Below are 24,906 nucleotides of genomic sequence, written 5' to 3' on the forward strand. Positions count from 1 at the left end.
TGTGTCCGAATATGAAAATCTATAAAATGTTAAATGCTTTATGTCAGAATTTTCAGCATTCCATAAACCTGAAGCAGACAACACCCAATCACCTGCATTAAGATTCTGAAGTGAAAAATGCACTTCCATGTGGGTAATTTTTTTTAATGAAGTCTGTTACACTCACCAAGGGTGCATGTCTTCGATCAAAAATACAGTTAAAAACAAAAAAAAAATTATATATATATATATACTTTTAAAATAAATTAATAAATAAAATTTTAGATATTATTATAAATGTATTTATTTAACATAGAAATTGTTTCTAGCCCGGTAGTCCATTATGTCTATATTGTATTCATACATACACATATACATACATACAGAACATAATTATTTAATAAGGATTTCTTTATCAACATCATAGTGTTGATTTTTGTACAAGCACTCACCTCTCGTACTTTCTTTATAAACAAAAGAATTATCTGAAAAGTATGTGAAGACTCACCAAGACAGATACTATCACATGGAACAAAAGCCAAACAAAGGAAGGGACTGCTAGAGAGAGAGGAGGGGAAGAGAGTGTGTAAATGTGTCACAGTTGAGCACAGAAACGACCTCTAAATGTGCCTCGGAGCTGGAAACCAGGGAAATCAGCTAGTTAATTGGCTGTGATAGAGTGGTCTGCACTAACACAAACACACACAATTGGATGACGTCACCAACAAAGCCACATGCACCACTGTAGTCATTTCAGACATTCTGATTTTACATTATGTGCAAGTTTAATTAGAATTAACATATTAATTTCAATAAAAAAAAATGGCTTGGCCAGCCAGAAGGAATCCAGAAATTGACCAATGTATTCTGTCACGGAGTTCTTTATTCCAATAATATTCTAATCTCCAGCTACTGCTACCAATTAATTTGACATATGGATGATGGATGGTGACCACTGTACGCTGAGCTCATTACTCCTTGAATGTGAGTTGAAAGATGTGAAGAGAAAGAACGATGGAAAACCGTCAATGACCACTGCATTAAGAAACGTCCCTGTCAGTTCTTTCTGCGTGTCTGTTGTCTATAGTGTCGTGAAATTAGCATAATACTGCTCCATTAACACATCTCTCATTAACCCGTTCTACCTAATCTCCCCCTCCATCCAGTCGTTTTATCCTTCTCTCCCTTCTTTCAACAGTAGAAATGAATAATCCTGGGAAGATGCAATCTGTAAGATGTGGCAACTGCAAACCACACTACCTCATCCAATATTTATGGATCTAATTCTGGAGTGCTGAACCCCCTGCTGAGTGTGTCTAGATACTAAAAGAGGCAAAGCCAGTGTTTCCTGAATAAGTCATCTTAACAGAAAGAGAGAAAGAGCCAGAGGGGAAAAGAGAGAGAGGAAGAGAGATGTGTTTACAGATAAGATGCTCATGAAGGAGGTCTCTTTCTTAGCATTGAAGAAGAAAGAATTCAGTCTGTCAGGTCCTGGGCAGAAGTGTGCGAGTGACTACTAGAGTAATCATACAACTCTTCTGCGGTGAAAGAGAGTAGATAAGATGAATCCAGGTCAACACAAAATCTATGCATATTTGTATATTTCACAAAGGCTTTGGATAGCGTGACATATTTCTTAGATATTATTTCCATAACAACTACATAGATTCCCCCTCGTTCACAACAACAAAGATGAATTTGGACATTTTTAAATACTACTTTAAAAAAAAAAAAAAAAAATATATATATATATATATATATATATATATATATATATATATATATATATATATATATATATATATATATAGTTTTTATTGCTTGTATATAATGATTAAAAAAGCAATTACAGATTTTTTTTTTTTTGAGGGGGGGGGGGTGAAATATGACTTGGACACATTGACAGGCAGAGAGAAGCATAAAGAAAGTTGTAAGGCAGAGGAGTGACGATGCATCAATGTGAAGGGCACACAGGTGAATAACATGTCTGCTACCTTGGAGGAGTCAAAAGTCTAGAGAATGAGGTGTGGCAGTTTCCTGTCAGAGCTCAAGATTTGGCATTTAAGAGTGGGAGCCTGAGGGCCCAGCTGACATCACAGACTCACAACGTCATGTTCACTTGAAGGGCAACTTTTGATTGCTGTGAAATGGGAATCTGTAAGTGATTGTACCTGAGACTGCGGGAGCGTGGCCGCATGGCTGGAGATCTTCTCCCATCCTCATCCGTGATGCTCTCTGAGCTGAAGTGTTTGGTGAGGAAATGCAGCTCATCTGCAGTGGGCTGGAAGGGCAACTGGTGCAGCTTTTCCTGAGATGAACATGATGACTGTGAGAAGCAGAGAGGGAGGGATTACAAGGATAGAAGGCATTGCATTGGCTGCCCTGACTGTCAATCAGCTGCCTTAGTTGGCATAATGTTGTTGATTGGTAATTTGAATAAATTTTTTATTTAGATACATTTTTTTTTAAATATATATAATCTACTGAGAAAATGTCCAGGTAATATTTAAACTCAGAATTAGTTACTAATGATATTTTTCATAAAGAAAGTAAAGCCTAATTTTAGGATCATTAAGCCTTTTTGCATTGTGACATTATTAAACTTCTTATTACTTTAGTACTATAAAATAAATCATTCTCATTACTATAATACATAACGATAATTGCCATTATAATAATGTCACATTGTAAAAAATCTCAATGACCATAACAATAGGTTCCATTTTCTTTAGAATATAATTTCTGGACATTTCAGAATATGAGCTTCACCCAATTAACAAGATGACATTTGTTCTTAATCAGTAGATTTTTTTCCCCTAGTGTTTAGTGCTGAATAAAAGCTCTGCAGCCTTTAGAATAAAAATGTGCCTTAAAAAGAAAATGTATTTTTATGTTTCTGCAGAGAACGGGGCTTATGCAATTTGAGCATAGTCCCCAATGAAAGCAACAACCAGACTGAGTTACAGTCAATTTTCAGGGACAGAACTCTTTTGAAGTGAATGCACTGGCTTCACTTCAGGCTAAATCGAGCTGCTTTGTACCTAGAGTTTATCCCACTGCAGGGTCAATAGGATAAACCTTCTGGGTAAATTAAGGCTTGGGATCAAATGCAATACCAGACAATGATGGATATATCTGGGGGTTGATACATCACAGAGGGACTACAGAAAGAACATGAGAACAGACACATGCAGACACTCACAGAGACTGTTGAGCTTGGGGTGTTTGTTCCATAGCCAGAGGATGGCAGAGAGGCAAGAGACCAGCGACGACCATCAGTCCTAAAAGAGTGGATGAGGGAAAGGTGAAAATGTGTTCTTTACAAATCACTGTGAAAACAATAAAAGCAACACTGATTCAAATGTCCACAATATCTGACATTTGAACAATAAACAATAAAGATGATTGTTACATTCAACCGTGCTCAATAAGCCTTGCATAAAAGAGCCATATAAAGCATCTGCAATAGTGGCTAAGTGGCCTGCACAGGAACTTACATGTACTTTTATTGCAGATACACATACAGTATTGTTCAAAATAATAGCAGTACAATGTGACTAACCAGAACAATCCAGCTTTTTAGAATATTTTTTATTGCTACGTGTCAAACAAGTTTCCAGTAGGTGCAGTAGATTGTCAGAAAACAAACAAGACCCAGCATTCATGATATGCACGCTCTTAAGGCTGTGCATTTGGGCAATTAGTTGAAAGGGGTGTGCTCAAAAAAATAGCAGTGTCTGCCGTTGACTGTACAAACTCAAAACTATTTTGTACAAACGTTAGTCACATTGTACTGCTATTATTTTGAACAATACTGTATGAAGCCTTTTCATGCAAATAGCACAGTGTGAATTTGCCTTAAGTGGCATGATGGCTAGTTATACATTCACTTATCACTCAAGCACATTAACCAATGATGACTAACATATACAATTTAACGGACTGTCAGTGTTCCTTTACATTGACAAAATAAGGAACTTTAATCTGTTTGACCACTGATTGCAATGAGCATTGAGCAAAACATACCTGTAAACAAGGCTGTAATGATTTGAATACCAATCAAAGACAACCAAATGAACACATTCAGGATTTTTTTTCTTTCATTTTTTCTTGAAATAAATGAATTATTTTATTCAGCAAGGGTGGATCAAATTGATAAAAAATGACAGTAAAGAATTTTTTTATGTTACAAAAGTTTTCTATTTCAAATAAATGCTGTTCCTTTGGAATTTTTTTAACCATCTGTGTACAAAACAATCTGTTTCCACAAAAATATTAAGCAGCACAACTCTTTACCACCCTGATCATAATGACAATAAATGTTTCATGACCAGTAAATCAGCATATTACAGTGTATTCTGAAGGATTATGTAACACTGAAGACTGGAGTAATGACTGCTGAAAACTCCCCTATCACAGGAATAAATTATATTTTCAAATATACTGAAATAGAAAACAGTTATTTTAAATTCTACAATATTACAATTATTTGTTCGAAGCACACAGTCAAGCTGTTTGTATCCAGCCAGCTGATGGAGGAGGGATGATTAATAATTTAGCTTTCCGATACATAAATGAAGTTGTCTGAGATGTTTTTAAACAGATTTGACTGTCAGCTCTAATTAAATGGAAACATGATGGTTGATGTAAACAGCCATGCTTGAAGCATACACAGGAAATGATGTTATAAGAGAACTGGGTAAGTATTGAGAAGTTGGTAAATATTACCTGTCGGCCCTGTGTCCATGGCTGTAAGGAAGAGAATAAAGCATAAAAAAGCAATGCTGCTGTGAGAAAACTCCCTGGATTCTTATCTGTAAAACCTTTTGCATTATTAGAGAGCTGTACTTTGTCCATTAGGTGGCACTGTTGGTCCACGAGTGTTTTGGACTGGCTGACTCAATGGTTTTGCTCTATGGCTGACATTCAAACGAATCCTTTTAATTAAGCCTGGGGTCATCAGCTCTGCGTGTTCTCTCCCAGTTGTTAAAACATTACCATCTTTTGCTGCTCAGTTACCAATTCAGATTCACTCATTAACATTCTTGGTGTCATTATTCATAGCCACAGTGAAGGATTATGGGATATTACAAATTAATTGAAAGCGGGGTGCTTAATAACCTGCACATGAGAAGCAATCTACGACAACAATATTTGCAAAAGAGCAAATATATATTACTAGCTCAAACTTTAATTTGCAAACATTTTAAAAAAGACTGTAAAAACTTTTATTAAAACTCACTGCCAGAATGTGGAATATTTTACAATGAAATGTTGTATATAAGATAAACTAACTGTGGGAGATTGACCTTTGACTTCACTCACCTGCGAGCTGGCACAAAAGAGAAGTGGCCTGCAGTGTTTGGAGAGAAATTACGTGGGCTGTCCAATGGGCTGCTTCCTGAAAGAGACCAAAAATGTTACATTTAGGGAATTATTTACAAAAATCAAAAATCATTATTTACAACTTTATTGTTTTATTGTTTTTAAGTTCAATCAATTATTAGAACAGACTGTAAAAAATAACTGTCGAAATAATCATGCAATTACTTCATACTTCACCAAGAGAAACATATTGGGCCCTATCTTGCACCCAGCGCAATTGACTTTGTACACCGACGCATGTGTCATTCCTATTTTGCACCCGCGCAAAGCGCACTTTTCCCTCCACAGAAGAACGTCGCTAAACTAGTGAATGAACTTGCGCTCCCTGGGCGGTTCAGCGCAAAAAAGGAGGCGTGTTCCGGCGCAAACAATCCCTGGTGCTATTTTGCTGTTCCATTAAACAATTGCGCCACTGACCAGAAAAAACCTAGTCTAAAGTCAGTGGCGCGTTGCGCGTTGTTCATTCTGCTATTTTAAGGGCGCATGCTTGACCATAATGTATAGCGTGCACAACGCGCATACACTTTGCTCATGTAATCTACACAGATGCAACAGTTATTTTTGCAAATCATAAATTGTTACACTAAAAAAATATTAACACATGAGATGACGGAAATCATTGTGGTGTGACACGAAGATGTGAAAAAAATAGGCATAAATCTAGTTTACAAATTATTCAGGCTAATTATTCTCCCATTCCCATACAACACAACTTCTCTGTCTTTCACTGCTCTTACAAGAACATCAGTCTCCTCGGCTGTGAACCGCTCCTGGCGTGCGCCTGGTAAATACGCCATAATAATAGCAATCCATAATGGAACTTGCGCACCTGCTTTTAAAGGGAATGTTGGATGACGCTCTGATTGGTTTATTTCACGTTACGCCCAAACCACACCTATGAATAATGAAGCTACTTCAGACCAACCCATTTTAGATGTGCGCCGGGCGCAAGAGCCATTTATCCCGCCGGGAAAATAGCAACAGCGCCGAGACCAGCCCACAAAGTTACTTGCGCTTCGCGCTTTGACACTTGCGTTTCAGATCGTTAAAATAGGGCCCATTTTCCATCATAAGTAAACGCAATTACCCTAAGGTCTTCTTTTCTGCAGATCTTTCCCATTTATTTTATGATTTAAAGCCCTTATAAGATAACAAAGCCCTTCAGAAGGGTGGGCTTCTTATGTAGGGCGCGTTGAGAGCAGAGATACAGGGATACAACACACTTTGATCTTTCCTATTCTTCTGCACAGCTCATGGAGAATAGATTACTGCTTAGAGAGTGAGGCACTTACAGTGTTTAAGTGCTTTAGACAACAGCCCCTTCCATCAAAAATAACTCAAGTGCAGTGATACTGCATAATGAAGGTTATTTAATGATTTGCAGACCATGAGCAATTAATCCTTTTTTGATTAACTGAAGCTTGAAATCATATTCAGGGGATTTTGCTAAGAACACATTCTTTATCTCTATTCCAGAGGTATTTAAATGGCAAGATGATTTCAAATAAGGGCTTTTTCACAGTGTGGTACATTTTTACATCAAAATTGAAGATGAAATGCATAAAGAGTATAGCTAATAGATTAAAACCTACATGACAGCTATGACTCATTTTACTAGATAAAAATGAGAACATTTTATCTAAAAACCACTATTGTGAATTAATGAGCACAGATACAGTATCATCAATCAATCCAGTCAATCCAAACAATGGGGCACTCCAATCTGGACTGTGTGGTATGGCTCGGGCCACAATCCCCCATGCATTAATCATGCATTAATGCATTCACCAAGCGGCCTATGCCAAATCTTAAATATTAATGAGAGCATAATTCCTTGTCAGGAAGTGACTGTATGAACAGCTGCGCACAGCTGGACAGGGACACGGAGCAATGTGGATCCGTCACAGAAATGCATTCTTTTAAAGGAGAATCCAGTCACGGAGAGAGAGGGAAATGGCACACTGGTGTGCTACACAGTGAAGCACCAGCTTATTTTTCATCATGAAGACTGTAGTGGATGAAGGGTTCACTGAAGGGATGCAGACACTCTCTCCTACGATGCACAGCTGAGAGAAGACAACCAGTCAGCACCCTGTTGAATCACACATGCTACATTCACACCACAGCTGAATGTGGTACGGATGAGGTTTTTGGAAGATAGTCTGAAAATTCACACTGAATCTGACATTTTCAACTTTCATATGTGGAAATAAACATGTTGATTTTATAAAAATGTGACTTCATGTGAACACAGGGGAATTCATGTAATGTTTTAGTCATTTTAACTCGGCATTCTTCATAACTGCATGCTCATTTTGTCCTTCCTTCACTCAAAATATCAATGTATATATTGCACAATATAAAGTAATATACAGAAAGGACCAAAACATACAATTACTATATAGATCAAATGTTGTGACACTTGCATTGAAAAGTGTTAAAATACTAATGGTAATAAATGTATGAGTGAAAGTCCAAACTTCTTTGAATGTATAATAATAATAATAATAACAACAACATAATTTTTTTAAAATAAAATAGTAAATAAATAATATTAAAGAACGGTATGAAATGTATTTATTATTTGTTTTAATTAAATAAATAATAATAGTAATAATATAAATATGTAGGGATATTAAGAGCTCGAATAGACAAAGGTCAACAGGCTTTGCTTTAGCCAGGTAGCAGGCCAGCAAAAAAGTTAAAAATTAAAATTACCCTCCTGCTAAACCATATATACATATCCGGTTAAATACATAACAAATCAGATTGTTCTACCCTCACACATTGATTTATTATTATTATTATTATTTTTTTTTTTTATAAAAATCTATTTAATATGCTTACACAAACAGCAGGATCTCAGTAGTAGTGAGTTCTTCTTGTCTTAAGTAATGACACCTCACAAAGCACTGCAGTATTTAATTCTTGTGCTGCTGGTGTCCTAAACTAGCAAACAGCTTCCTGAAACCAACTGTAATGAGTGCAGTGTGGCACTGCAAACCCCCTGTTGAGTCTGAAATGATTTAGCCTCTGTGCTGCTTCTGTTGGCAGCCGCATTAGAATGCTGCTAATGGCTTTGAAGTGCTTAAAATGAAACCGCGTTTGGGTTAATGTTCCATTTTAGGCCTGGTCATTTCAAAATTGCAAGCACACAGATTCAAGTGATGCAGTAGGGACAACACAATCAGTGTTTCCTTTTAAACTCATGTGGGTTACATCGAGACTGCAAAATATATTATCATTATAATAACCCTGAATCTGTATTCTACGATTATAGTGTGGTATTAAACTAAGCTATTGGCTTTTTTCACACTCTACTGTGTATGCTGGTTGTTCAATCCAGTAATTTAGTGAGTAGATGGGGTTGTCAAGCAGACTTCAATGATCAGGACTGCAGCACATTATTTATCATTTTAAGAGCCCTGCTGAACTGTGTAAACATGATCTGTGTGCTTTACGTGTGCTCGTGACCTAACATCAGTTATAAACACACATCTAGTCATCGCTCTCTCTCTCTTCACACACACACATTCACAGAAAGAGAGCAAGCCTGCTGGTTTTGACAGCTGATCTCTCCATTTCTCTTTCCTGCTCAGATTTTCCACAGTGTGGAAGTGACACAAGGGATACACCCACTGGAGCAGCAGCACTTTTACGAAGTGTTTTATCACCAGCTTCAGCTTTATTAAAGCATTACTGTGACAACTGAAGTGTTACATAGTACTTAACCATTCTCTTGGTTTTCTGAATGACAAATCTCTGATATACCGTACTGATTTTTGTTTTATCATAATTAGTTTTATAATTATAAAACATTTAAAAAATACATACAAATATTGTTTTCCATATTCAATATTCGAAACAAAATACTGAAAATATTCATTCTGTGGCTTTTTTTTAATGTAAAGTTGTAATATTTTACAAAAAGGCTAGTTTTGCTAACAGTAGTTAATGCATTATGTATCATTAACTAACAATGAACAATTTTAAAGAATTTAGTAAAGTTAACTATTAATGTGAATTATTAAGAGTATATTCATAAACTAACACTACTTAATGCATAGTTGTATTATTCATTTGTACTTAATAAAATAATCAATTAACTAATGTTAATAAGTTGAACTAAAGCAATGACTAGTGATTGTGGTCACTGCCATGTTGAAATGTTTCAAACTCCAAGTTTATTAGTGGACTGAGAGGATCTACTGAAGCATTCCACATATTTTGCACCATCCATTCTTCCTTCTGTTTTAATAAAATGCCTAGTGCCCAAAGCATGAAACTACCATCACCATAATTCACTGTAGATATAGTGTTTTGTGGTCTGTATTAGATATTAGATTTTACACCAAGTAAATCATATTGCATTTCAGTTAAAAAGGTATACCTTGGTTTCTACTGACCACAAAGTATCTTTCCCACATCACTAATGGGTCAGTATAATAGTTTATGGCAAAACCCTGATGTTTTCACATCGCTTTTCTTGACTAATGGCTTCTTTTGGCCACCCATAGATTCTTTCCTTATGAAACATTTTGTGAATTACTCTTCTTAGAAATGCTCTTTAGCTTATTTTCACAGCAGTTCTTCAGATTAACAATCTAAATCATGATCCTTTAACAGTTGGGTTATTATCCACATAGAGTATTGGCTACTTTAATGATCATTTCATGTTATTTAAATGCACAGGTAGAGGACAATTAAACAGCAAATACGCCCCCATTAGAACAACTGTCTTTTGTGCTTTTGTAAAATAAAAATGTTTGGTTACTCTCATTGACAATGAACTCACCACTTCATACACAACTTCATACACAACTTGTCTAGTCTGTGTGTATGTATAACACATGGATTTGATTATGCCTCATGTTTTACAGGGAAAGGCTGATAAGAAGATTTTCAAACTCAGAATGACGTATTTCAGACAAGATGGAAAGTACAAATCTGCCAATCCCTAAGGAGGCATACAGAGAATTTGTATTAGAAAATGTCAACTGTCAATCCATTCATAATGCCCATGAATTAGATGAGAAATCCCTGCACCACATTAGAATTACTCTATGGCAAACTGAGATGTGATTGTTGCTATGGAGATATAATGTAATATTTAGCGAACAGCTGCCACACAGCTTTCCATAATTTTCTGTGCAACAAGACAAACAGCATGTGAAGCAAACTTGTGAAGTGTGTGCTGTTTGTATGGCTCTGGTCCAGAGTCTAGTAAAATGTCCACAGTCTACATAGCCAGCTACCTATAAAACAGCATTCTAACAGAAAAAGACACCTTAAAAGTGGCTGAATTTTGCAAAAAAATGAAAATAAAAATCGCAATCAAAGTTTTTTGTAAGGCAGCATAAAGTTTCTGGAACAGACTTTACATAGGGAGCATCAAATGCAGCTCAAAATGGTTTAAAACACATCTTGAATAAGGGGGAGGGAGAGGTATATCTTTTACCTGGGTGTCCATGCAGTGGTGAATGGGGCCGAGGCAGAGTAGGGGAGGTGCTGGATGTCACTATCAAACTCTTTCTGTTGCTGGTCCGACAGCTGTAGAAAAGAACCAAAAACAAAATTCAGGATGAACACTTGTCTCACACGTTTATGCATAATAATGACTAAATAGATGGCACAAAAACAATTAAAGGGACAGTAAGTAACTTTTTAGGTATTTTATTATCTAAAATCAATATTTTTACTCATAAATATGCCCTCAATGGTGTACAAATACCTATGCCAATGTTTAAACTAATCCTTTTTTATTATCTTTATATACATGGGACGGGTAGGTCGACAGAGGCTTCCATGTAGTTCCGCCATCTTGCAAAACTATAATAGCAGAGAGGGACAAAAAGTACTAAGCCAACGCGTTTCCACAACGCGTTTTCGGTCAGAGCCAGAAACGCAGGTGCAGATCAGTGAGAGGCGCTTGAAACTGCACCGGCAAGTTTAAAAGTCTGGATTGCATTCTTATTATGGACCATACATATGCCGCGCCACAGGAGAAGAAAACATAGTCACCAAAACAGTCAAAAATAGAACGTAAAAGGAAACGTGACCGTAGATTACAGAAAACAAGAGTTAATGTCGGGGAAGCTTTTTCTAGGTGGAAAGAGCTAATGCTGGATAGAGATTTCAAAAGAGACGCTGAAGTGGCCAGTTCTCTTCTCGACAGGTAAGTCAGTGTTACAATCTATATTATAATATTTTTTTTTTATATCTAACAATGCATATAATTCAGAAAATATAACGAATAAAGAAGACATAACTACTAATTACAATATTTCATGTTTTCCACAGTCAGTAATTCATACTGTAACATTCGTTTGTTAGTTGTCATGTTGCAGTTTTTTTTAAATAACACACCTGTTTACCTGAAGGAAAACTCGACGAAGTGTTATTAGAAGACATCCTGTCAAAGCTTTTTGGTACATATCGCCTACTGTAGATGCAACGCGCATTTGAAAAAGCGAGGCGCTGGAGAGCAAAATTAGTTTGAATGCAAAATACAATTTCACCACTAGATGGGAGTAATTCCTACTTAGTGTCCCTTTAAGAGGATTATTTGTAGAATGAGCCAAATGTAAAAACAGGTCAGAGTTAAGACATTGTAATATACTGAATCTGAGAGTATGCCCATTCAGAAAGATTACAGACAGCAATGTATGGAAGAACTCTAAATGGCAGTGGAGTCAGATGATCATTGTCTAATTCAGGTCACACAAACCTGTCTCATTTTATGAGGATGAAAGCACACAGAAATATCTGCTCTCTTTTCTCTGGCCGTAAATGGTAAAAGCCTCCAGCTCAAACTGACAGGGGGAAAAACGGCCACCTAAAGCTCAGCTCAAATGAACCTTGGGATTTCCAGCTAGGACAATACATCCTCACGCTCCATTGTAGAGAGGAGAGATGACTGGCTGAGCTTTCAGAATTGCAAGACGGAAAGCAGTGTAGTGAAAAGTAAGGGATGAGTACTCCTTAATACAGTGTGAGAAAAATATTGACATACACGCACACATAGCTGAGCAATCAGAAAGGCAAGCTGTGGCCTTTACAAGACATCATGCCACTGCTGAATCTACAATCTACAATACATTTTTTGAGCTTTGAGCATCTGAATTGACATAATAAATATGGATGATAAATATGAGTTAACCATAGCGTTTATGATTAAACCACAGTAGCCACAAATTTACAGTTGTCTGAGACGTCATGAAATATTCTTTAGCATCACAAACCATAAAATGTAGTCAGGGTTCTGCTATGGTTTATTTTTCATAATAGGTAAACACAGGTCACACGTTAACACAATCACATTTCCTTGATTCAGCAGCTGCACGATGTGCCGTTATATGGTGTTGTTATACAGATGCATCACAGCACATGTCACGAGAGAATGCCAGAATTACAAAAAAAAAAAATCTTCTTCCTATCTTTGACTTTTTTTGTGTGTGGATCAACTCATTATGTTAGTGACACTGTATGTTACAAAACCATGCTATTTGTTTACTAACAAAAAGCAGTTTTTGAGTGTGAGTTATTCCATTACGGACACAGACAATACTGTCCCTGAAAAACTGCAACATAAAGGAAATATCATCCATATTACAATGTTATTGCTTCGTTAGACTAAATGTGCTCTATGAGATGTCATTCAGTGGACCCTTACCTTTCTAACTAATCTGGAATTTACAGCTGTGGATGTGTTTATTACTCGCTATTATGATAAATCTGGTACTGTGTTTTGATTCTTCATGTTTTGATGTGTACTGCTTACACAAATCTAGCAAATACATATTTTATAAGCTTTCCATTGAAAAAAAGCAATCTGTCATCGATGCTTGAGGCTTAGATCTTTATAATGATAAATAGTTGGTCAAGATTAATTTTGTCCTGTTTTATTTAATCTATTTGCAAACATTGACAAATATCTCCAAACTAACTCCAAGGTTCCTCACTCTATTCTGGATTTCCAAAACAGAGTCATCGAAAGTCAGAGAACCAGCTTTAGAAATTGGATAACAGGAACCAATGAGCATAACTTTGAAAAAAAAAAAAAAAAACGCTGTTCAGACACAGAAAATTATAATTTATACATGTTTTTATCGCCACAATATAGTCAGAAAGAAAAGCAGTGTCATGAGCATCATAATTTCAATGTATAAATATCCGCATATCATCAGCATACAAATTAGAATGGAGGCCAAGCGATCTCAAGACTGAGCCCTGAGGAACACCAGTGAAAACAGAGCTAGTCTCAGAACTAAACGTTTGAAATGTGAAAATGAATGTCCCTTGTTTGATATTTTGGTATATGAGGCAATAAATCAACTGAATGTCCAAAAACTTTTTTTTTTATTATTATTTACTTGGCTGTGTAAAAAAACTGAAATCTGTATCTCACATTGCAGAAAATTAGCCTTGGCTGTTGAGCATTTCACACATTGGACAGTATGTTACTGATGTTCCATGACAATGAAATTAAAAGTATTTGGTAATTTTCTTGATAACTGCAGAATGCATTTTGGTACAAACAGTGTTCCAGAAAGAGTAACTATCACAGCAGAGACCTGTGCCACGTTCACAGTGGCAGCCATCACTCAGTGTGTAACGGAGGTTTAGAAGTGAGTCACAGAAGGAGATATGGAGAAAAAGAGAAAGCAATGGGTGTGAGGAAGAAGAAAAGCAAGAAACCAGGAGAAAATCGATGACTCACAAGCTAACACTGGCACATTAATACTTTAAGAAAGACATTTCTTCTAAAGTGGCTGATAAGAAAAGATTTCTATTGGTGCTGGCTTAAAGATTAGATTTTATTGGAAAAGGATTGTTAGGTGAACAAGACATCAGAAAGCACTGTGATGTTATCTGCCATGTGCACGCTGACCGCAAAATGCTTAAAAATGGTTATGATCAAGACATCTCACATCCCCTATTCACTATACTGCATTATTTATTCTGCAAAAAAACATCTTAACAGCAGTGTGCACTCATTCAGTCTGTTTGTTTCAAACCAGTGCCAAGCATTCTGCAATATTAATGAGTCTTCATCATATTTATGCTAATATTAACAATGGAGACCATTCAATGACTTAATACAATGGGATAAAAGTATAAAGACTATAAAATATGAATATAATATAAAAAAATGGATCTCTATGCAAATGTATGTTATATGATCTTTAGCAGATAAAGCAAGTTAATAAAACCCACTACTTTCCATTTTACCAATATGCAATGATTAATATTATTTCAGTTTGAACTGTAATTCAGTAATAACCTAAATGTAATATGTAAATGTAAATGCAATAAACATCTACATCTAATTAAGAAAAAAACTATTATTCTTAAAAAGTCCACATAACCATTTGCATATCTGCATCAAAAACATATGAACACTATCGCCGATTTATTCACATTTTGATTTTGCTTATTTAGACATTTTTATTGTATATTTTTTGTAACATTTGAGACTTATATTGTGGCATTTAATAAGCCATTTTACTGGTTTTTATCAACGAGCTCAGAAGACTGCTTACATTCTCAACATGGATTGATCACAATAACGTCGGATATATATGCCACACATTATTATCCCTTTAACCCCTTCTCAATGTTGCTGCCCATGAGTCTTTCTGACTAGATACATAACCAACATATATTTACAAAACTGACACTTTTTGATGCAGAGTATATGCAAATGGCTATGTGGACTCTAAGAATAAGATTTTTTTCTTAATTATATTTAAAGAGGCACTTTCATTAAAGACATTTAATTTACTCAAGCACTTATTGTATACAAACAGCCACAACTTGTCAGTGCTGTCATTAAAGTTTAACACAACTGATAAGAATAAGAATGAGAATGCATAAGAAGCTGTTGTCCAGAACATTTCACATTGTTTATAGGTGAGTGTGTGGGTGGATATTGACATGAATCAGCAATAATGAATAAAATGAAAGTGCATTTTGGAATAAACTGAGCTTGGCAATGAAACTCCAGGAGGTATGATGCTGAAAAGAGCTGCACACTCTCATTAAAACATCATTCCATCATAAGTAAATAAAAAGGGGGAAAACATGGCTGGTACAATTTACATGCTAATAACATGAGCAGCTGTGTAGGATTCACATGTGTGAAAAGAAAGTTATCTTGTAAGTACAGTAATTGCAGAGAGAATTGCTTCCCCCGACTTCTAAACACCAAGAAATGTCAATTTTATTCACTAGCAAACCTACTTGTTTACATTTTCGTCCGTGTTCATTGGAGTTTGTTTGAGTTAATTAAGCTTCATATAAACGAATTAAAGTGTGACTGGAATTGTTGTGGGCTGTTTTGAATGACACATTAGGTTTGGAAGAATTTGTTTATGTTTAGATACAATTAACAACTGTAAACATGAAGTATATTTATGAACCTGCTGCTGTCTCTACGCTTTAGTCAACAGGTTATGTGTTATATACTTAAAGCCATATGTGCCTTCTAAAGAGGTCTAAACACAACTATGTATGTGCACAGATTGATATGCCTCAACAGATGGTAAGTAATACACTTTTAAATGTACAAACAAACATGCATGAACAGAAAAGATCCTGATAATAGTAGTTAAAATGCTATGGAAACATTTCTGCTGTTCAGCATATCAGATGATTATCCACCTCATGGACTGGAAAAGAGTCTGTTTTTTTGGTCTAGGACGCACACTGCCAAATGCCATGAGCTGAATGGTGTACTTGCCATGAGCAGATGCCAGGAGCCACTTAATAGTGAACACTGCAATTAGGAGCAAACACCTGCTAGCCTTGTGCTCCACCCCAATCAACACTGTGGACAGGCTGAGAGGGGGAAATGAGGAAATAACACATGCATTGCCTCTGTTATAACAAGGTTGACCCGATTTGAGGTTTGGCGAGCATAATATAATATTTTATCTAATATTTTTTTCCACCTCAAGCTTCCTTTGTGTAATCAAGGTACTATCAATATTGTGCACAGTCATTTTCATTTCAAATTAGAGTAATATTCTTCTGGAAAGACGGAAATATGGTGGCCCAAAGGTGCCACATTTATAGTTATTATGCTGCCTGTAGCATTGCTTTGTGGGTAATTAAAATGTAAACAACCATCAACCACTGTCTAAACACAATGACTCAATGACCGAGACCTGCTCAGAGACAGGCTATACTGAGTGCAGAAAAAAAGATGAAAAAGAGAAAGAGAGAAATCAATTGCATGTAACATTCCATATCATCAAGGAAGAGGAAAATTTAACAATCTGAATGATATGAAATTGGTTCTGCTGAATGTTTCATGAGAGACTCAAAAACTTTTGCACGCATACACGCGCACACACACACACACACACACACACACAAACACACACATGCACCCACACAGAGAGACTAAAATGTTATGGGGAGTGACTACAATGAGAATGCTGAAGTTAGACAGAATGATAAGGGCAGATGATGGGGCCACAGATGAAGAGAATGATGGAAAGGAAAGAAGGCGTAAAGGGAGATAAAGGGTCTTTAGTTGTTATTATTATACCCAGCAGTGCCTATGACAGCATCACATGGGCTTAAAAAGCTACTGTTGAGAAGGTGTGCAGCCATTTTTCTCAGCTTTACATTTTCTTTATATTTACAATTTGTAACGTTACACAGACTTCATCAAGACATGATATCACTGGGAATATTCTATAGTGGAGTCCTGCAAGGTGACAAGTGAGGTGTTAGACTGCAGCTAGTTCAGCAACACCCCGAGATGGGGAAAGAGGAGACTGGTGAGTTATAACAGCTTCACACACACACCCACACACACCCACACCCGTCAAACACTTTGTGCTTTTACTCTGTGAAGAATGCTTGCATGAGTGGTCAAGTGCACTTCTTGGTCAAAATGCTTGTCTAAGTGGAAATATTTGTGTGTAAATAGTCAAAAAAAAAAACAACAACATTGAAATGCCACCTTGGTAAGTAAAATAAAATATGTTCTAAATGGTCAATAAAACTAAAACTGAAAATAAATAAATCAAAGCAAAGACTAATGAAAAATAATTACTAAAACTAAATGTAAAATTAAAAATCTATTTTCCAAACTTTCTGTTAGGTCATTAAAATTTAAATAAAAAAAAATAAAATAAAAGGCAATGCCAGTTTGCTGGGTTTGCTCAATTTTGCCAACCAAAAGATAAAGACAAACCAGAACCGTTCATCTCCGAGCAACCCACAGCGTTTCATTTCTCAATCCATGTTTTGAACGAATTTGGTGAACCATTTGGCACGTTAAACATTGGCACTGCCATTGGCTTTGAAGTGGCCCTGCACAGACCGATGACATCAAAGTACCGTGAGAGCGATTTTATCTTAATTTTGATCTATGTTTTATCAATCAATTACCCTTATTTAACAAATAAGAAGCAAATATATAGCAATGTAATAACCTTAGTGTAATTGACAGAATTACAAAAAAATATTTTGCTACCTAAAAGTTTAATATTTTTTGTGTCATGCATGCATGCATGTCTATTTCCCTCATATTAAATAAAAACGCATTTGGACTGATATTTTTCCAATGTCTGGACTCTTTATTATCATTAACTTTATTAATGGAGTATATAAACAGACGTTTCAACATATTGGTATTAAATGCATTTTCTGAGAATTTATATTTCAAGTTTATACTGCAAAAGTCGAAATACACGCTCTTTGGTCCATCAGTGCTTGAGTCACTGATCACATTAGAATACAATATCTCATAATAAAATACAAAATTGACTTATTTATGAATGTATATGCATAGTTCTCATCAGTCGGAAAAGCAGATAAACGCTTTCATTTGTTGTATTTTTGAGCATGAAAGAAAACAGAACAACAAAAGAGCGAATCATAGCACCGTCTGAGGTTGTGCTTCAAGTCGAACGCACCCATTTTTAAATCGTTCACAGCTGAGCATCGCGAGAGGCGGATCTGCGCCAGAGCGCAAATGTGAATGAGCTGCACAAAGTGATTTTCAGAAGCAATTAAAAAAAAAAAAACCTGGATAGCCTAGATTAGGCCCATATTCACAAATGTGTTAGCTATGGAATGAAATATCTGATATTTGAATGATAATGGAAAACAAAAACAACGGGAAAAAAAAAAACAGCTGGCTGATCTTTTATATCTGTTAACTAATGACTCATGCAGCCGTTCGCGAGGTTGTGATTTTTTAAAAAGTGGAACGTAGGCCTATTTTAACGTTGGCACGTGACTGTTTTGAACCCATGTTTAGACCCGTGTTTCCCCTGTGTCCGACCCGACCCGCACCCGTATCCGACACAGTTGGATATTTTTCACCTGTTTCAGCCAAATTTGCGGGTCACACGTCGGATGATAGCCTGTCTGATTCTTTACACAATAATGACTTTAAATTATCTTCATATATATATATATATATATATATATATATATATATATATATATATATCACCTTAATTGTTTTGATTCTTATAATGCATTAGCCTATCTTCTTGTCGATCCAAGTTTATGTTTGCAGCATAAAACATGGGTTAATTTTCACATTAGTCTGAACAAAAACAGCAAAAGAGCTTCTCTGATGCTTGTGGAATGTCAGAAATATAGCGTCATAAACCTTCAAAAATAATTTTTAAATATGTAGATTTCGTGCTCAAGAAATTTTTCCTATTATCTGTGTTGAAAGTTGAAAGCAGCTTAATATTTATTTGAAATAGAAATAATTTTTAACATTATACGTCTTTGGTCACTTTTGAACAAATGAATAAATCCTTTCTGAATAAAAGTATGTATAATAAAGTATGATACTGTACACAGCAAGCATATGTGACTGTGAAAATTCTGATCGCTTAGAAAAGTAACAGATCGCCTCTCCTCTACACAACCCTCTACATTGCGAGTAAATCACTCGCATGTGTGACTAAATCTTCATTATGGTGACTAAATGATGTCCAATATTAGGCAATGGCTAAAAAAATTTTTTCTGATTTTACTCTCCATTGTGTTAGTTGGAAGCTAAGTATAAGTTTAGCACAGATTTTTTCTTTCTTTTTTTATATAGTTCTTATTATTTGAAATCGTATCATTATTATCGTATCATTTTACAAATGTTTATTAAATACGTCTGGTGAGTAAACTAAAATATTTACTAGCTAATGGCGAATCAATTGCCAAGGTGTCCATAGAGGGACACAATTTAAACAAACAAAAACCCAATTTCAAGTCTCATTCACACTTTCATGCATCATTCACACAAGGCTATTTCAAAATTCGACTTGGACAACACACTGTGCACTGAACCAATGTCATGTCCACTTAATGATTCAGACAGCATCAGAATTTGAGAGTAACTACAGAGATAGATGTGGAGTGGAAAGAAGCAGATCACTGTACAACAGCCTTAGTTCTGTTGCTATGCAAGCACTGTGCCCTCCCCTCATCTGTCTCTCCAGGCTACAGGAAGAAAGTAAAAACACAAGCAGGGAAGGATGGAAAGGAATCACAAATGATCTCTAATAAATGATCTCTCAGCTTGCACATGTGAGCACATCTGCGTGCAAGTTCACTTCGGCATGGTAGGTCAGAGCAGAGCTGTCAACTCTCAAACATCATGTCATTAAGACTAACCTTGCTCATCTTGTTTGTGTGCATGTCTGGCCGAGTCATAATTTGCCCCCCTTGCTGAAAGGCGGACGTTGCTTTTACGCACACTAACTGAGAGGAAGGAACATAGAAGAAGGAACATAGATGTGCATGCAGAGGGTCTAAAGTGTGCATGACCACATGAATACAGCACAAACAACAGGGAGAAAAAATCATAGAGCACACCAACATAAGCAAAATCTCAAGACAGCCTGCAGCATGCCATCAATTACAGCTCATATGACCGCAAAAAATCAAAAAAAAAAACAATAAATGATTACCTGACCATCAAGAAAAGACAGAAAAGAAAGCTAGACAAAGAGATGAAATTGGATAGCTGTACCTCTTGGATCGACGAAGCATGCTTCTCTCCGGCAGGGAGAAATTGGAGAGAACGGTCCAGAAGGAATCAGACATGATATCTGTGCACTAACATGGCTGTCATCCAGAGATTAAGTTCGATAAAGCACCAGAGATGGAAGAACAGCTGGCTAAATGAGCATTTCCTCTGATAGCAATCACTAGATGATGTTCCTACAGCTGTTGCCGGCAACCTGTCACACTACTAGAGTTATCGTGAGAAGCTGTCACGTGCTTTTTCTCTCCTCTAAAACCCTCCCTCTTCTCTCTCTCTCTCTCTCTCTCTCGCTCGCTCTTTCTTTCTCCCTCTCTCTCTCTCTCTCACACACACACACAAACACACAGCAGTGCATATATAAAAATGAAGACAACTAAATTCAATCAAGCATATTGCAGCTAGACAGCAAGTGTCAGAGAGACTGCTAGCAAAACTACACATTTTGCGAGAAATAGTGAGTTTTAATGTTAAATTATCTGTCAACCAGAAATACTGGATTTGACAGTATTCAATGCAGCGTTACTGGAGAAAGTGACAGAATGACAGAAGATAAAAGTGTGCGCACACACTCACATATGCAGGATTATTTGGTCAAATGATACACGCATAAGAGAGATTCTTCTGTGTTGTCCAAACTATTTCATCATTAGCCCACCAGACTCAACTCAAGGAAAAAAAAAGTGAAAAATGAGTAATCAAGAGATAAACAAGGCTGGTTGAAATCATATGTGTGTCTGTGTGCATGTCTTTGATCAGTTTTGCTGCAGGGTAGATGCAGGCAGGCATGGCAGCACTGTGTCACCTTGAGCTAACCGACAACATTGGCTCGGCTGCTTCAGACACACATCACAGAACAAACAGCAAGAGAGAGAAAAACACCTCCACCTAATACCACGCACATCTATACACACCAAACAAACAAAACAGCAGGTAACAGGGCTGACACTGTATATTTGACAGTGATTTCTCTGAGGAAGCAAGGGATTTTTTTGGCTTCTGTTAAAAATAAATAAATGAAATGAAGCTACACATTACAAAATAAAAGTATAAAACACTAATTTTGCTAAAACAAAAGTCCAACAGTGACACGAACTGATTAAAGGTTTAGAGGAAGGCAGCACCTCTTTTGCCTCCCTTGAGCTCAATGCACTGTAATTGTCCAAAAATGCAGTTAATGAGAAGTGGTTATAGCTAATTATAGGCAGAGCATGGGGGGGAGGGGTTAGTGGAGGTACAATGTGGTTAAAATATTGATCTAATCAGACCAATGGCAATAACTCTTGAGATAGACAGATAATGCTCACCGTTCAGTGAGAAAGTAATTACCAGATCTATTGTAATGTGTGCATGTTTGTGTGTGCGTAAAAGGAAAAAAGAAAGAAAAAGTTTAAAGTCACCATGAAATGGAAATTCACTGTTTAAATTGTTGATTTTCTTGATTTTCCAGTGAAAGTACAGGCTTCTCTCTGTAGACACAGACTTCACCAGTCAATTGTGTTTAAAACTTCATTGTGCAGTGTGTTATATGCTTTACACCTTCACCTACTGTAAATTATACCATTGTAAAAAACAAATAAACTGACTGAACAAACATTTAGGTAAGATGATAATAAAACAAAAGTCTAAAAATTACCCTATGGGGGAATCCATTTTCTTTGAAGCCACACTTGCTGCATTTGAGCCCAAATAATTAATCTGTTTTGATATTCTAAATATATTTGATCTATGAGATTTATGTTCAACTAGTAAATACCAAAAAGTGTTTATACAGTACCTAGCTAGCCAGTAAATCAAGATATGATATGAAAAATCTAAGCGAGTTTGTTTATTTCATTGACAAATTATATGGTTAGATATGTTCTAGATAGCTCAAGCTGTGATGCTCTTTCTGCTCGCCAACTTTCTGTTCTCATACTGGTCAAAAGATTGGACACATTATTATTTTTAACGTTTTTAAACATTGCATCTCTTTTGCTCATCAAGCCTTCACTTATTTGATCAAAAATACAGAACAAAGCCGTAATATTGTGCCGTATTACTAGTATTATAATTTAAAATAATGCTTTTCTGTTTTCATATACTTTAAAATAATGTATTTCTGTGATGCAAAGCTGAATTTTGATCATCATTACTCCAGTCTTCAGTGTAACATGATTCTTCAGAAATCATTTTGATATGCTGATTTATTATCAATTTTGGAAACAGTTGTGCTGCTTAATATTTGTTTTATTATTATTATTATTATTACCTGTGATTCTTTTTTTCAGGATTCTTTGATGAATAAAGAGTTAAAAAAGACCAGCATTTAAAATAAAATCATTTTTCAAGAATACACTATCGTGCAAAAGTTTGGGGTCAGTATTTTTCACCCTCTTCTTTTTAAAAGAAATTAATACTTTTATTCAACAAAGATGCATTTAATTAATAAAAAGAAACAGTAAAGACTTATTTTTTTAGAAAAGATTTATACTTTGAATAAACACTGCTCTTAAGTTTTTGTTCATCAATAAATCCTGAAAAAAGCATCACAGATTCCCCCCAAAAAATTCCACAAATGGTATTTTTTACATTTGTATTAGTTTGCATGCAAATCAGCTTTTGATCAAACAAAATGTTTCTATTTATGTTTGTATATGATACAGTTTTATACATTTCCCCACATTTCCAAATAATTCCCATAAAATCCAGGTAAGTTTCCAACTTGGAATATTTCCAAAATTCCCCAGACAAAGTTCCCATGGAAAGCTTCCGGAAGTTTACCAGAAAGTGTCTGCCCCTTTGCAACCCTACACCTGACAACCTCAGAGAACCTGACTATTGAAGTCAGGTACAGACCCTCCTAAAATAAGCATCATCAAATCAATGACTACGTTTACATGCAGCCAATAACCCGTTCAAAACCGGGATATTAGCAATAACCCGGTCGCGCACGGCCATGTAAACACCGGCAAAAACCCGGATATGCTCATATCCCGGTTTTTAAAAACGTCGCCGTTTACATCGGGATATTGGCGACTGATTACACATTCCATGTATACAAGAGTAACTCTCGTAGTCAATGATTTCATGTAAGCCACCAAACATGCTCCTTTTCCCTTCTCTTTCAGTTATGAAGAAGACACTCAGTCTGTCATTCTTTTTCATTTGATTCAAAGAGACAACTAAAGAGGCAGAGATTCCAGTGACCTTATGAACCAAACAGATAACAGAGGCAGGCAAGAATTTCATTTAAATGTAACATAATTATTAAGGGCTTATCAAGGGACATTGATGACCTTGCCGTATACCAAACTTTCTTGTGCTTTGGGGAAGTTCTTTTGAGCAGAGTGGTGTGAGACAGTAATGGTGAAACAAAAGGCTATTGTTCAGTCCATTATTCCACATTAAAGACTGCTGAATTGACAATAAGAAGCTAGATGGTATGCTGCGTCTAGTTTCTATATGCCATAAGCCATACGAGGAATGTCAGGCAGACCAAAACACCTTAGTTAGGGGCATTTAATATTTGGCAATGTCATTTGCCTGCATGGACACTATTGGATAAGAGCTAGACGGAGCTGATGGCGAGCTGATGGTTTAACTGTTTTTCCAGAGCTGCCTTATAGATGAATTAAACTAATCTCAAATTGATTTAATATCCCCAACCCCCATAAAAAGTATATAACAAATGTGCCTATTCCTTATTATAGCGTGGGTATTTTAACCCATTAATTTCCAACCACAATTTTTTTTTTTAATCTTAACACATTTAATTTCCATTTAAAAATATGGGGATAAAAATGGTCCTGTATAAGGTTCTGTTTTTTATAACATATGAAACAGTTCAGCAATATCACATGACTCATACACACACACACACACACACATTTTTTCACAATCAGGCAATCTGACAAATTATTGTTATTAAAAAAAGACCAGACCAGTTATTGATCTCTTACACAATATCTGCTATATGGCTGATCAGTATGACAATGATGACAATCCAGATATAATCCAGATATCCCATCATAAGTAAGCTGGGGTTGATTAAATTTTCTGAAATAGGGTACAGTAGGTCAGAAGAATAACACAACAGAGAAACAGAAAGTCTAAATACAAAAAGGAGCTTTCATTCACAAAATGGGGAAAAAAGAAAACTGAGTGTGTGTATGTGTAGTGTGAGGAAAGACCCAGCGATGGAGAAAGGAAATAAGAAGCAGTCTTTGGAACAGATCCCTGCCTCTCTGATGCCCTGTTGAGATGAGCTCTGAAAGGTTTGAAAACTTGGTTTCCTGCAGTTTCTCTGGAGGTCGAAACCTGTGGGGAACTGCAAAACACAGTCTTTCCACTCATACAATAATATTTTATAAATGGGAAATGAGGCTTCAAAGGAAAGGAAAATCATTTTGAACATTTTCTATTATTGTAATCATAATCAATAGAAGATGGACAGGGAAAAGGAAGGCAAGAAAATATTTGTGCATGAAAAAACAAAAATTTAAAGAAGACTGTAATGATTTCCTCAAGCTTTACTGAATGTG

General features: G+C 36.0%; 1 protein-coding gene across 5 annotated transcripts in view; it reads right to left on the bottom strand.

The window, feature by feature from the left end:
* The window catches only part of LOC128015647 (microtubule-associated serine/threonine-protein kinase 2), a 120,216-nt gene that overhangs the window by 16,486 nt on the left and 78,824 nt on the right, over positions 1 to 24,906 (bottom strand). For 2 of the 5 annotated variants that reach the window (XM_052599676.1, XM_052599680.1), the window contains 5 exons: positions 10,823 to 10,914; positions 5,305 to 5,380; positions 4,708 to 4,728; positions 3,182 to 3,260; positions 2,151 to 2,305 (listed from right to left, as the gene is read on the bottom strand). In XM_052599676.1, the coding sequence (XP_052455636.1) occupies positions 2,151 to 2,305; positions 3,182 to 3,260; positions 4,708 to 4,728; positions 5,305 to 5,380; positions 10,823 to 10,914 (423 nt within the window). The remainder of the gene's footprint in view (positions 1 to 2,150; positions 2,306 to 3,181; positions 3,261 to 4,707; positions 4,729 to 5,304; positions 5,381 to 10,822; positions 10,915 to 24,906) is intronic. The other 3 variants (XM_052599677.1, XM_052599679.1, XM_052599678.1) reach the window with 3 other exon arrangements.

Source organism: Carassius gibelio, chromosome A6 (genome assembly GCF_023724105.1).
Source record: "Carassius gibelio isolate Cgi1373 ecotype wild population from Czech Republic chromosome A6, carGib1.2-hapl.c, whole genome shotgun sequence".
Lineage (NCBI taxonomy): Eukaryota > Metazoa > Chordata > Actinopteri > Cypriniformes > Cyprinidae > Carassius > Carassius gibelio.